The sequence below is a fragment of the Thalassophryne amazonica genome, chromosome 1 (assembly GCF_902500255.1).
Source record: "Thalassophryne amazonica chromosome 1, fThaAma1.1, whole genome shotgun sequence".
In the NCBI taxonomy this organism is placed as follows: Eukaryota; Metazoa; Chordata; class Actinopteri; order Batrachoidiformes; family Batrachoididae; genus Thalassophryne; species Thalassophryne amazonica.
Genome location: NC_047103.1, coordinates 65,536,436 through 65,551,949, shown reverse-complemented (window position 1 = coordinate 65,551,949; position 15,514 = coordinate 65,536,436). Strand labels below are relative to the sequence as shown.

Sequence of the window (15,514 nt, the reverse complement as noted above, 5' to 3'; positions counted from 1 at the left end):
AGATCTGTCATGTTTTATGCCAGATGCCCTTCGTTAATACTAATATAGCCTTTATTGTCATTGTATCAATGACTACATTCTGCAACACGATGACAGCTCTGGAAATGTATGCTCACTGTTGTCCATACGTCGTGTTGATTGTTGTTCTGTTACTGATATTCTTTGCAATTTATGTCCTAGTGATGTCTCATGTCCAGGCTATATTTAGTTGTACGTCTAATTTAGCCTCTGTTACTGCACATTTGGAGTCTGGGGAAACGCAATTTCAGTCTTCTGTGTAATGTACTGTTGCATAGCTTGATTGACAATAAAGTTCACTTTGACATACATACAATGAAATTTGTCATCTGAATTTAATCCATCCTAATTACAGTTAGATACAATCCAATCACTAGGAGCAGTGGGCAGCCAAAGTCTGGCGCGGGGGGATCAACTCCAGATGCAGAGATGCTGCCTTGGACAGGGGCAGAGAAAGGAGCAGACCCTAAATAAGCATGTTTTGATTGTGAGAAGTAACCGGAGTGCCCGGAGGAAACCCACACAGACACAGGGAGAACATGCAAACTCCACACAGAAAGGGTGGGAATCAAACCCACGGCCTTCTTGCTGGGAGGCATTAGCGCTAACCACTAAGTCACCATGTCACTACTTCCTGATACAACTCCAGATGTACATGGAGATTAGGGAATGGGTGACTTTGGACAAGGGACCTTCTTGGTGGGATGCAAGAACTCAACCTCTGCACCACCATATCAGACATGGTTCTACTGCAAGAGGCCTCACTTTCCTCAAATACTGTATTTTGCAGACTGCAACACACAATACATTTGGTGGCATGATGAAGCTTTATGCATCAAAAAACACTTCAAAATGTTCCTGTCAGCACCATTTTAATTCAATTCTCTTAACCTGTCAAATGGACCCACATCTCCAGGCTTATCAGGTTTATTAGAAATATCAACCAGCCTGGATTCTTACAAAAGCAGCTGAAAACATGTCTCAGCAGCAGATCAATAAAAATATCTACTGCACCGTAACCACAATCCTCCCCAACCTGACGCTTCTTTTTCAAATAATGAACAAGTGAGAGCAGAGAAATATTCATTTAAATGTGTAGGTTTGTCTTCAGTCACAACAGTCCCAGCTTGTACTCCACCATCATGTGTGGCTCGCCCATCATTTCACTTTGGGTTGGATCTGCAACAGTAACAGGACACAGACGGTGTTGGTGGTTAAGTGCTTTGCATCAGACAGCTGGACAGGTGGCTTTGGAAAGGAGATGAGAAGAAAGCCTCACCGTTTAGGATGTCATCAAAGGAGACGGACTCGTCACCGCCTCGCAGCGTGTCCAGAGCCAAGTTAGAACTCTGTAAGAATGGCAGCCGCTGGATCTGAAATGAAAGAGGACACAAAGAGGCAAAAGAGACTGAATTCAACTCAGACTGGTCAATCACCGTTAACAACTGAAAAATATTAATATCCCACTTCCCAAAATTTTTGTTTCCAGGTGGTAGAGCAATACATGTTGAAAGAAATTAAAAGGGGAACTTTAAGAGGAGTCATACTGAGTGGATTCAATATTTAAAGCACAGGGCAGCTGATGCATACAAGATTTGCATGTCTACGTTTTTTTAATGCCCACCTAAAATAAATGAATTCTGTGACCCCCAACACATTGTAAAAAGCAAATAATGAGTTTTCACAATGTTTTTCTCCTTTATTCCACTTCTGACTTGTGATGTATTTTGGAGAATGTGTTGTGTGTTGGGGGGTGTGGCTGGACATTTTGGTGTTCTTTTCTTTTCTTTGCTCTCCAGGTGGCATGAAAACTGATTTGTCTGTGGAGAAGGTGCTGGCTGAAGAGTCTCTCACCCTCATCAACATCATGTGCAGCACCTGTGGATGGTGCTCATATGCAACCTTAAAGACTTTCAGCTGAAGCAGATAATTAGATGGCGTTCTGCATTTAAGCCATGTGTGATTCAAGCAGAATTGCCGGGAACTCGACCTTGTGATGTTCGTTTGTGAGACGCTGAGGACCGCGCCTGGGTTTGACACATCGTGCTGTGAAGCAGGAGGGGTGAGGGACACATGCTGTCAGCACACATCAGAGGTGATTAATTGTTTGACTACTTGTTGATAGTAACTTGGTATTTTGTTACGCAGTAGATTTGAATTGTGATGAGAATTGTGCAGCTCGCTTCTCACTGCTGTGGCGTGCGGACAAGTGATCCTCCACCTGTTGTGAGAGGCTGCTCATTTGCATAAAGCTTAAAATACAGACCTGAATGTGTTGCTGATGGTGTGTGTCTTTTGAAGGATATTGGTTGTAACTGCTGACTTACCTCACCTCTTCTATCCTTCACAGAGAGTCGGTTTGTCGTGTCCACCTGGGGGGTGTTTGGCGGTAACAGTGAGTCCAGAAGCGCCGGGCTTCAATCCTTTTGGCCGCTGGAGAGCGTGCCAGCCTTCACTTCACCAGAATGACGCTGTTTTAGTTTCTACACTTTGTTTAGCACCAGAGGGTGATTCAATAAATTGTTTTTGTTATTGGAACCGCTTTCTGGTTATTTTAGCGCTGGGTTCCGTCAGACGGAGGTCCGCTCCTCAACCCGCGTCGACACATAACAGAATGCATTAAAAATTAAAGGGAAGTTGTACCAGTGACATGTTTTATTTAAAGCCATTTTCTCCATTTCATTATTGTAAATAGTTTACTCCCTAATATTGGCATCACTAGTGGTCGGGCTCTGCCAGCACACATACACTTGACTGACACAGCCGGCCACTGGAAGAAGTGAGAGAAAAAACAAAAAAAAACAAAAAACAAAACACATTTTCTTGTGTTTTACAGATGAACCACCATGAAATAGTCAAACATAACATTTTGTTTGTGTGATTAACAATTTTGTTTAAGTGGAGACTGTCACATTCTCTGACATTTTTCTCTGTTGGTCTGACTGAAATGCTCTCTCTGACTGCACCAAGAAAAACACGCAGAAAAGCTCCCATGATGAAGCTAAGGTTTGTGCGGTGCTCTGGCAGTTGCTGAAAGTTGCTTGGTATTTAGGGAATTCTACCACAGACCTGCAAAGTTTTATCATTTATTAAAAAATAAATAAAATTCTGACCAGGGGATGGTTGGCTCTTAGTGGCCTGCCAGGTCAATTATACTATAGGAGAAGCACTGTACTGGACAAACCCTCTGTGACATCACCCATAAATGTTACCATTTTGGCAGTGCCAACTTTGCCTAACACCCACAAAGTAGGGTACAGAGGTTGGCCGTGGTTCCATCTTGTACTTACCAAACAAGCTAAGGGAAACAAGATAAACTTGGCTCAGTAGATTAACACATTTTTGTGGTTTTCATAATGGTTGGCTTGGGTGAGGGTACTAAAAATTATGATCAGAATATTGCCTCAGTACCTGTGGAGCCAATATCACCAAGTTATGTATAACTGTAATAATTACTGCTACTGGAGTTAAATGCAAATTAAATAATACTAAACTTTCACTAAATAGAAATACTGGCACACAAACCTTTTAATTGGCCTGGTAATACAGTTGTATGTAAAAGTTTGGGCATCCCTGATGATGTCCATGATTTTCCTTTATAAATCACTGGTTGTTCAGATCAGCCAAGTCAGTTAAATATATCATATATCAGACAAACACAGTGATATTTGAGAATTGAAAAGACGTTTATAGGATTTACAGAAAGTGTGCAATAATTCTTTAAACAAAATTAGGCAGGGGCGTAAATTTTGGGCACCCGAACAGAAAAAAATACATCAATATTTAGTAAATCCTCCTTTTGCAGAAATAACAGCCTCAAAATGCTTCCTATAGCTTCCAACGAGAGTCTGGATTCTGGTTGAAGGTATTCTGGACCATTCTTCTTTACAAAACATCTGAGGTTTGTTGGTTTCCAAGCATGGACAGCATACTTAAAATCACACCACAGATTTTCAATAATATACAGGTCTGGAAACTGAGATGACCATTCCAGAATGTTGTACTTGTTCCTCTGCATGAATGCCTTAGTAGATTTTGAGCAGTGTTTAGAGTCGTCTTGTTGAAAGATACAGCCCTGGCACAAGAATCTGCTGATATTGACTGGAATCCATGTGACCCTCAACTTTAACAAGATTCCCAGTACCTGCACTGGCTACACAGCCACACAGCATGATGGAACCACCTCCAAATTTTACTGTAGGTAGCAAGTGGGGCTTTTTTGGAATGCTGTGTTCTCTTTCTGCCGCGCATACCGCCCCTTGTTATGTCCAAATAGCTCCATTTTAGATTCATCAGTCCACAGCACCTTATTTCAATATTAAAGGTGGGTTGTCCAAATGTGCTTTAGCATACCTCAAGTGACTCTGTGGCGTGTACGCAAAAAAGACTTCCTCTGCATTAAACCATCATATATCATCTCCTTGTGCAAAGTGCGCTGTATAGTTGAACGATGCAGAGACACTATCTGCAGCAAGATCATGTTGTAGGTCTTTGGAGCAGGTCTTGGGTTGACTATGACTGTCACCATCCTTCACTTCAGCTTATCTGAGATTTTTCTTGGCCTGCCACTTCGGGCCTTGACTATTACTGTGCCTATGGTTTTCCATTTCCCCACTATGTTCTTCACAGTGGAAACTGACAGCTGAAATCTCTGAGATAGCTTTTTGTATCCTTCCCCAAAACCACAATGTTGAAAGATCTTTGTTTTCAGGTCATTTGAGAGTTGCTTAGAGGCTCCCATGTTGCCACTCATTAGAAGAGATGCAAAGAGGGGAAACATTTGCAAACGGCCACCTTAAATACCCTTTCTCATGATTGGATTCACCTGTGTAAGGAGGTCAAGGGTCAATGAGCTTACCAAACCAATTTTGTGTTCCAATAATTAGTGCTAAATGTATTCAAATCAATAAAATGACAAGGGTGCCCAAACTTATGCACCTGCCCAAGTTTGTTTAAATAATTATTACACACTTTCTGTAAATACTAGAAACTTCAGTGTGTTCGTATGATATACTGAACTGAAACTTCTGATCCAGACAACCAATGATTTATAAAGGAAAATCATGAAAATTATCAGGGGTGCCCAAACTTTTGCATACAACTGTACAACTAATGTCACAGAAAGCCTTATTACAGTATGCCACATATCTGTTAAACAGTAATAATAGTAATATTACTGTCTTCTGAACAATCTGGACAGAGAACACCATGATAGTAGATGTTATGATGTCAAGTCTGACAGATCAGAACACTTCATCTGAGTTGGATATCTTAATTTCCTAAATGCTCAGAAAGCACAAACATGGTCTACTCCAAAGTAGCAAGCAGGGACTGCTAGCTGACCTGTCAGCATACGAGCAGTCACTCAACACTGAAAATTATTCACAACTTCATGGTTTAAACTCATGAGTCATATACCACCCCAATTCCAATGATGTTGGGACATTGTGTGAAATACAAATAAAAACAAAATATAATGATTTGCAAATCCTCTTCAACCTATATTCAATTGAATACACCAAAAACACAAGATATGTAATGTTCAAACTGATGAACTTTATTGTTTTTTTGCAAATATTTGCTCATTTTGAAATGGATGCCTGCAACACGTTTCAAAAAAGTTGGGACAGTGGCAACAAAAGACTGGGTAAGTTGATGAATGCTCAAAGAACACCTGTTTGGAACTGTCCACAGGTGAATAGGTTAATTGGAAACAGGTGAGTGTCATGATTGGGTATAAAAGGAGCATCTCCAAAAGGCTCAGCCATTCCCAAGCAAAGATGGGGCGAGAATCACCACTTTGTGAACAACTGCGTGAAAAAATAGTCCAACAGTTTAAGAACAATATTTCCTAATGTTCAATACCAAGAAATTTAGGGATTCCATCATCTACAGTCCATAATATAATCAGAAGATTAAAAGAATCTGGAGAACTTTCTACACATAAGCGGCAAGGCCGAAAACCAACACTGAATGCCCGTGACCTTCAATCCCTCAGGCAGCACTGCCGACATCATTGCGTAAAGGATCTTACCGCGTGGGCTCAGGAACACATCAGAAAACCACTGTCAGTCAACACAGTTTGTCGCTACTTCAACAAGTGCAAGTTAAAACTCTACCGTGTAAAACAAAAGCCATACATCAACAACATTCAGAAACGCCACCGCCTTCTCTGGGCCTGAGCTCACTTGAAATGGACAGACGCAAAGTGGAAAAGTGTGCTGTGGTCTGATGAGTCCACATTTCAAATTGTTTTTGGAAATCATGGACGTCGTGTCCAACGGACAAAAGAGGAAAAATACCATCCAGAATGTTACCAGTGCAAAGTTCAAAAACCAGCATCTGTGATGGTATGGGGGTGTGTTAGTGCCCATGGCATGGGCAACATACACATCTGTGATGGCACCATCAATGCTGAAAGGTAGATCCAGGTTTTGGAGCAACACATACTGCCATCCAAGTGACGTCTTTTTCAGGGACGCCCTTGCTTATTTCAGCAAGACAATGCCAAGCAACATTCTGCACATGTTACAACAGCGTGGCTTCATAGTAACAGAGTGTGGGTACTACACTGGCCTGCCTGCAGTCCAAACCTGTTGGCCATTAAAAATGTGTGGCACATTATGAAGCGGAAAATACGACAACGGAGACCCCGGATTGTTGAACAACTGATGTCGTACATCAAGCAAGAATGGGAAAGAATTCCACCTAAAATCTTCAACAATTAGTTCCCTCAGTTCCCAATGCTTATTGAGTGTTGTTAGAAGGAAAGGTGATGTAACACAGTGGTAAACATACCACTGTCCCAGCTTTTTTGAAATATGTTGCAGGCATCCAATTCAAAATGAGCAAATATTTGCACAAAAACAATAAAGTTTATCAGTTTGAACATTAAATATCTTGTCTTTGTGGTGTAGTCAACTGAATATAGGTTGAAGAGTATTTGCACATCATATTCTGTTTTTATTTACATTTGACACAATGTCCCAACTTCACTGGAATTGGGGTTGTAAAATATTTACCCCTAAGCAAAGTTTACCACTTGGGATTATAGAGAAACGGTACTGTGTGCGCTTGTTACCTGTCGAGCTGCTCTGTACTCCATCTGCAGTTTGAGCGGAGCATGAAGGCCCTGGATGTTTCTGAGGGTAGACAAATTCATTTTCTCCTGGTTCAACTGGAACTGAACACAGAAACACAAAATCAATCAGTATCCCTCCTAAATGCAGCTCTGGACACTTGTTATTTTAGGAACGCCCACGCCATATTCCACAGTTACCCAACCTCATTCGACTTAACAGGAAATAACCAGGTGACCTAATTAAACCCTATGCACTCGCCCGGGCTCTGCGTTCTCAGGGTGTAGGATTACTTTGTATCCCTAGGGTCAATAATAAGTCCGTGGGTCACAGAGCTTTCTCTTATTGTGCACCTGCTTTGTGGAATGATCTCCCTGTGTCAATAAAACAGTCAGATTCTGTCGACTTATTTTCCCTTTCGTATGGCTAACATACTGGCATAGTATGGTACTATGTTTCCTACCCTTTTCAATTAATTTTGTTAGTAAGCATAGGGGTCTCGGTCTCAACTTTATCTAAAGTCTGGGTCTGTTAGTGAAGCTTCAGGCTAGCAGCCGACGATCACATTAGTATTCCTTCTGTTTTTCTTGTTGCTTAATGCTGACAAATTACACCTTATTTGTAGTCTTTCTGCTGCATGATTCTGTTTTTCTGTCTGAACGAGGTGCGGCTCCATCCATAAGTGGGTGCCTTCTTCTGTAATGGTCATGAAATAGACGGAATCACAGAAATGACTCCAGTCCCACATGCGAGGGGTTTAATGGAAATACACTGCAATCGGACGGGACATTTTATCCAATGTGAGCGAATATCCATTTATAGTGTTTATTACATGGAAAACGATACAAAAACTTTAGGACTTTTTTTTGTCCGGTGACTGCAAATATCCAGTTTATATGATGACATTTTACATGAGTTTTACTGTACATGGGACTGAACAATAAATTTAACTCTCAAAACTTTGGATCCACCCCTTTGAATCTGGTCTGCTTGAGGTGTCTTCCTCAAATCATCAGAGGGAGTTTTTCCTTACCACTGTTGCCTGTGTGCTTGCTCTAGGGGTTGGTATGGTTAGATCTTACTTGTGTGAAGCGCCTTGAGGCAGCTTTGCTGTGATTCGGCGCTATATAAATTAAATAAATTGAAATTGAACTGAATTAGACTTCCAGTCGTGCCCATAACTTAGTGCATTAGTAAGTTCCTTTGGCTGCTCTTTTGTTTGCATAGCAAATCCAAGATGGAGCAGCATGTTGAATTGGCACAAGTTTTATGCCGGATGCCCTTCCTGACGTAACTCCACATTACATGGAGAAATGTGGCATGGGCAGGATTTGAACCGCAAATCCGAAACCAAGTGCACTAACCACTTGGCCACCACCCCTACGCATAACTTTGTGCATTAAAGCTGGCAAATGTCTATTGTTTCAACAAAGTTTCTTTATGTGATTTTAAACCTGGATGAACTGACTGACATTGCGACATCTTCCATCAGTTTTTGTGAGGGCGTATGTGTAACAACCAAAACCTTCTGCACATACATCAACAGCAAACACTGGTTCACATCCAAACTGAAGTGGCCTTCAGAAGACGGGGACAGACTCCTGTACAATTAGACCAGAAACCCACTGAGAAAGGAGATCAGAGCTTCAAAGAAGCATTACTCTGTTAAGCTGAAAAACAAGTTTTCAGACAATGACAATTTACATCAATGTGGAGAGACCTGCAGGACATCACCAAGTACAAGCCCCACTGCTCTTCTCCCTTTATACGAATGACCAGTCTGTTAAACTCCTGAAGTTTGCAAATGACACTATAATCATCAGAGATGGGGACAAGTCTGCTTACAGATGGGAGGTGGGACGGCTGCTCCGTTGGTGTGGCTCATATGAACAGTTAAATATACTGTTTGTGACTAATAAACCTCTGACTACAACACTGACTGAACACTCATCAGAGTCCAGACAGGTATCAATATCTGCATAGAGAGCTGTATCACTCAACATGTAAATACTCATCCCTCCCCCCACTTCCACTATTGTCATTGCATTTTACATATCTTATACTGTTAATTTCATTGCGCTGTTATAATCCACTGCACTTTATTCTGTTTAAATAAAGTGTGCAAATGCACAGTGTTGGTGGTATCTGCACACTGCTACTGTGCCATCATACTGTGTGGTCCAAACTGCAGTCATTTTATTATTATTCTTTGCCTCATCCTTGTCCCATTTATGCCTTGTTGTCTAGTTTGTGATACTACTGGGAGCAAGTGTAAACAAAGTCATATTCTTTGTATGTGGTGATATACTTCACCAATAAAGCTGATTCTGATATTCAATAGCACTCTGGAGTACAATATTTGAAATAAAGACTCATAAAAAGAGAATGGTTCAGTACATTTGGAGCTTTCTCCTCGAGCTGAAAGAATCATACAAGCCAAAATAGAAGCACATTACAAAGGTTGTGTGTGTGGACAAAACATGGCAGCACATCTGGGGTGTATGATGTGAAAGAACTTTTAAAATCCAAACTATACCAACGGAAGAAGATTTGCACATACAGTGGAAAGAAACAGGATTCTTGACATGCCTGTGTGTGACATGGCTACGACTGAGGCAGTCTTCACTGTCCTGGGTGAAGCTCTGAGGTCATTTAAGTTGCGTCATTTGAACAGAAGGCCTTTTCAAGTTTAAAATACAATTTTAAACCTATTTTTTTATTTTATTAATTTTTGTATAGACAGTGAGACACAGGTGGTCACTTAAAGGGGTTGACAAGGTCTGCACATTTTGTTGATGTTCATGGATCGGATCATTTTTCAGTTTGGCAAAAAATGGAAGACAAATTATCCTTGCTTTTTGAGTAGCGCACTACACGGAAATAGCCTGGAATGCCGTATTTTCCCTGAGCTCAGAGGACTCCCAGCCACTGAGGCTCCACCCACATTTAGCTCAGTGCATGGCTGCAAGCAACTGAAAATTTTTTGACTGAACATTTTCTGTGAGTGGACGGGCTGTGTGGCTTTGAGAGCTGCAGATGCAAGGTCCCCTAGGGGGTCTGGGGGTATGCCCCCCCCGCCCCCACACACACAAAATTACAAAAAAAAAAAAAAAAAAAAAAATGTTGCAATTTGGTGCATTCTGAAAGCACTTTGGTCAGCATTTCTTGGTTTAAAACACATTGGTATTTAACTCTTATACTGGAACAAAATATGGCTCACCTGCATAGGAACCATGCTGACAAGCTAGCAGCAGCACCAAAATCACAACAGAAACCTGTAGACCCGAAGCAAACGACTCTGGACAACACCACGTATAAGTTTCCATCTACCTCACCGCGTGCAATCAAGATTACTGACTCGGTGGTGCATTTCATCTGCCTGGATTTGCGTCCCTACTGCGTGGTTGAAAACAGAGGCTTTCGCTACATGGTAAATACGCTGGAGCCATGTTACGTTATCCCAACCCGTCGCTATATAACTGAAATAGCTGTGCCCAGGAAGTACAGAGAGGTCAAAGAACGTGTCAAAACTTCACTAACTTCAGCTGCAAGAGTTGCCCTTACGTGCGACGGGTGGACATCTCGAGCCACACAGTCATATGTAACGATCACCTGTCATTTCATTACAGACGACTGGGAACTAATGGCGTTCGTTTTACAAACACGAGCCATGCATGAGAGCCATACGGGGACCAACATAGCGGAGTTACTGAAAACGGCTCTGGATGAGTGGAGCATAGCATCCAAAAACCCGGCTATTGTCACAGACAACGCCGCTAACATGAGCGTCGCAGCTGAGCTAACCGGTATGTTGCATTTCAAGTGTTTTGCCCATACTCTCAACTTGGCATCACAACGCGCACTGAAGCTCCCTAATGTTGCCCGTTTGTTGGGTCGAGTGAGGTGCATAACCAGCTTCTTCAGGCGCAGCGCTACAGCGAGCCATGTACTGCGACAAAAACAAACGCTACTGCAGTTGCCTGAACATAAACTGCTAACTGATGTCGTAACTAGGTGGAATAGCGCTCATGATATGCTCCAACGTTTTCTTGAGCAGCAACCCGCTATATCTGCCGCTCTACTGTCTGGTGAAATAAGGAAGACAGAAAAAGAAGTCTGCACCCTCAGTGAGTCAGACATAACATCTGTTGAGGAGATTGTGGATGCCATGAAGCCCATGAAGGTAGCTACACTTGTGATGTCTCAGGAAAACATCCCAACCTTATCAGTTGTGGCACCACTTCATGCTCAGCTCCTCCATGATCTTCAAGAAAACCCATCTGATTCTGCATTAGTGAAAGAAATAAAATCAGCCATTTGTGAGGACCTGAGCAAGAGATACTAGGACAAGCAGAAAGAGGCTTTATACGTGTGTGCAGCTATGGATCCAAGATTCAAGGCACTTCCCTTCCTCTCCGATGATGAACGCCAGGACATCTACATGAGGGTCATTGCAGAGGCAGGAGGGATCCAGCAACCATTTCAGGTAATATCTTTGTTTACATTATCACTAAGTTACTGACTTATAAAAAATATTTTTTGTGTATGTCACATACGTCATATGTTAAGGTTTAAAAGAAAATGCTTATAATGGATACTTTTATAATGTTAAAGTTGGGGAAAATACACATTTGGCAGATTTTGTTAAATTAGAATGGTGAATTTAATAATGGCAATACACAAGTTATATTAAACCTGCTTTTTCTCTTTCTGATTTACTTCTATAGGAACAGGCTGAAACGGAGACAGCAGACCCCGATGAGGTGCTAGTGCAGGATGACAACAAGCAGGACATCTCTACTGGTCCACCCACCAAGAGAGCAAGGTCATCATGCAGTCTGGCTGATCTTCTTGGTCAAACATACAGTACAGGTACTGCAGCGAGACATAGAACCACACAGGACCGCGCTGAGGAGAAAATGACTCGATACAAAGAAACTGCTCCCATGTCCCTTGTAGGTGGCAATCCACTCAGCTGGTGGAAAGAGCACCAGACCGAGTATCCACTTTTGTCACGCTTTGCAAAAACCTACCTGTGTATTTCAGGGACTAGTGTCTCTTCAGAGTGAGTATTTTCCACTGCAGGAGACATAGTCACTGCACAGAGAAGTGCACTTAACCCAGAGCATGTTGACCGACTACTGTTTCTACACAAAAATATAATGGAGTAGAGTGGCATTTGTGAAGTCCACATTACTAAGAGGAGTTCTTTAACATTGTGTTCTATTTATGTTAAAAATACTGATGTTTCAGCCAGGAGTTTTAATAAGCTGAGTGGACACTACTCATGGTTTTCAATGTTTGGTTAAAAGCATTATAGATGCACTTCATTTTTTTTTTTTTTATCTATGTTAAAAATACTGATGTTTCAGCCAGGCGTTTTAATAAGCTGAGTGGACACTACTCATGGTTTTCAATGTTTGGTTAAAAGCATTATAGATGCACTTAATTTTTTTTTATCTATGTTAAAAATGGGCCCTTTTGGTTTCATATGTTAAAAGCATTAAACCAAATGCACTTTGTTTTTCTATTAACGTTACAGTTATTATTACTGTTACTTAATGTATCATTGTTCAATAAACTGAACATAAATATATTTGGTTGGTTTTGTTGAATGAATGGCTTTGAGCATAAATTTTAAAGTTTAAATATCGATATCGGAATCGAATCGAACTGCACTATATCGAGAATCGTATCGAATCGTGAGCTATGTATCGAGAATCGTATCGAATCGGCTTGTCCTAGACGATACTCAGCCATACAAAAAATGTGCACAAATAATCACTAAAAATGATTAAATGTAGATATTTTAAAAAATCCTAAACAATAAAAGCCAATGATAAGTGCGCAGGTGAAGGATAAACTACAACTGTCTGAAGCCTATGCTCTACTTCACCCCCGTTCAGCCCTCAGCCACGGCTATATTGTTGCTACGTCATCACCAGAACAGCACCCGCTGATTCAAGCCCAAATCAATTGTTAACACAGCGGAGGTCGAGCTGTTTTCAGACAATTTTTTTTTCTAGTGTGGAGCTTTTTTTTTTTTTTTTTTTTTTAAATCCAGTCTGGAGGACGATATTTTGTTCTAGTGTGGAGCTTTTTTTTTTTAGTCCTGTTTGAAGTAGAGAAGCTTGAATCTTCGACTGGACTGGGTTGCTTGACGCAAGAACGTTTAGCTTCAAATTGCAGAAGCTTCCTCAGCTAAAATTCTTGCTCTGGTAGTCTGACCCTTGTTGAGAAGAACAAACAGCCAGACAAGCACGCGGGGCCTGCTGGACATGCCAGCCCAGCAGATGTGGACATGATAAGTGTGCACTGCTTCATTCATGTCATGTCATGACTGTACATCTGTGACCATGGGTCATCTACAGAGGAACAGACGGTTGGTACTTGTATTGTCCGCTCAATAAGAGGGATTAAATAAAATGCGGTGTGTTTTATGGTGTGTGGTTTATATATGTTTTTCTCCACAGCAGAGACGCGATGTGCAGCAATGCGTTCCAGCTGTGCGCACTGTGTTTGAAACGGTCGCCGGTGTGTCATGCGCGCCTGTGTGATCATGCATCCCTCATGACAGCAGGTGGAATGTTTTGTGGTTACCCATTTCCTGTTTGGTTTGAAAATTTTCTTCCAGTTTCTGTGTCTTTCATGTTATGTGTGAAGGGGCCCTAACATTTGCAGCTACATTCAAGCGCACGCTGGGACGTTTTCCTCAAAGTTACGTAAACGCTGTCGGAAACACTCGGAAATGTTATGATTTCAGTACGACATGTCCTTTAAAACATACAAGAATGAGAATAATTCACGCCGAGATGACACCACACAGCAGCACGGTACCGTCATTCCATTGTCTGAGGAGAATCCTGCGGTTTTATATGACAAAATAAACGGAACATATAAACACATTTTGATGGAAATCCGTCCACAAACTGACGTTTTGCAGCCCGTTTCACACTGTTATGAAAACTTTGTAATTAATCTGCAGTTCATATGTGTGCTGAAGTGTGGAGAGTGGTCCGTAAAGATCATAGATGAATAATGGACAGTTACACCACTAATGCCCAAACATTGCTTACAAACTGACAGAGGAGAGCAGCAAAACCTTTTCTATACTTTGGCATTCTTTCTTTATCCTGAACAAAAAATTAATTAAAGAGATAAAAAGAAAAAAACTGAAACAGATTCAGATCATCAAAAAAAATTTTTTTTTTTAACTATTTCATGAGCCATGTGCTATATCTAAAAACTGCATCATGATCTGTAAACTATGTTTTGGATTTTGGTGTCTACAAACAAACAACAAGGGTAACTGTGATATTTTCAAAACTGACTGCTGGCTTGTCACTTTACTCACATTCTTCTCTGAGAGCTCCAGTGGATGGCTGGGAAGGACCTCATTCTTTACACTGGAAAAGCTGTTGGCAAGGCAAGACAAGAGTTTTATTTAAATAGCAGGTGTCATTACTACTGGTCAAAAGTTTGGAAACCAGAGAATCCACTGCATTCTGATTGTAAATTAAAGCCTACATTAAAACATATTTCTGAGTGATTGCTTGTAGTGATGATACTAAACTAGAAATCTGTGAGGAAGCTCACAAAATGATCTCCCTACTGTACAGAACTAGGTGATGGCATGCATTACATGTATTGGTGGTAGCAAATTTTTGTGATAAAATGTTGTGATCAAAGCAACAAGCTGATTAACCTCTGTACATGTCACCGACATGTTTCTCCTCCCCGTATGGAGATCACATGTGACACACACAGAGGTTTCATATGCAAACGTTCATTTGGGGGTGTGTCTACATACATTAATGGGATAACATGGGCCCTGAAAACAGACTCGTACATGTACGCACACTTCCAAGATTATTGAGGTTCATGAACCTGGACCATACACACATACAGCTATATAATTCTGACCTGTACCTTTTTCATAGTACAGCATCTAATAAGAAATGCTGTGATCATAAAGGCATCCAATCAGACACAGCCGTAATTATTGTGAAGAGGGACATCATGGCATCAAAGCTGTACATGGGACAATAGGGCAGCGCAGGCTCATTTGAACCCCTGTGTGATATCATGAGATTTGACCACTTCTGGGGACAGCCTCCTGTTGCACAATACTAACACAGCATAATTTCACACAGATAAATGGTGTACTGTTTTGTTTCCGGCTACAGTCGCCAAAGCAGTGGCAAAAATAGTTTGTTTTTTTTCTCAGTGGAGAAGGGAAGACAAGTCAAATGGGAGAGGTCATGTCGGTAAGTGTTAGCCTACAAAGCTAACCAGAATACCTGTGTTCTCTCGTCTGCACAACTGCCTCGACACGTTTGAGCTCTGGATCATAAACAAACGCAACACGTCTACTTTTCATCCCATCCTCACTTTTTCTTTGCATTTTCACTTTGTTT

The 15,514-nt window shown here is 41.2% G+C and overlaps 1 protein-coding gene and 1 long non-coding RNA gene across 2 annotated transcripts in view; one reads left to right on the top strand and one right to left on the bottom strand.

The window, feature by feature from the left end:
- Positions 1-935: 935 nt before the first annotated feature.
- The window catches only part of pomp (proteasome maturation protein), a 15,697-nt gene continuing 1,118 nt past the window's right edge, over positions 936-15,514 (bottom strand). The window contains exons 3-6 of the mRNA XM_034171428.1: positions 14,452-14,512; positions 7,100-7,201; positions 1,298-1,391; positions 936-1,197 (exon numbers count right to left, since the gene is read on the bottom strand). Of these exons, the coding sequence (XP_034027319.1) occupies positions 1,130-1,197; positions 1,298-1,391; positions 7,100-7,201; positions 14,452-14,512 (325 nt within the window). The 3' untranslated portion in view covers positions 936-1,129. The remainder of the gene's footprint in view (positions 1,198-1,297; positions 1,392-7,099; positions 7,202-14,451; positions 14,513-15,514) is intronic.
- Positions 13,301-15,514, top strand: part of LOC117511384 — a 22,391-nt gene continuing 20,177 nt past the window's right edge. The window contains exon 1 of the long non-coding RNA XR_004560942.1: positions 13,301-13,847. This is a non-coding gene — a long non-coding RNA (uncharacterized LOC117511384). The remainder of the gene's footprint in view (positions 13,848-15,514) is intronic.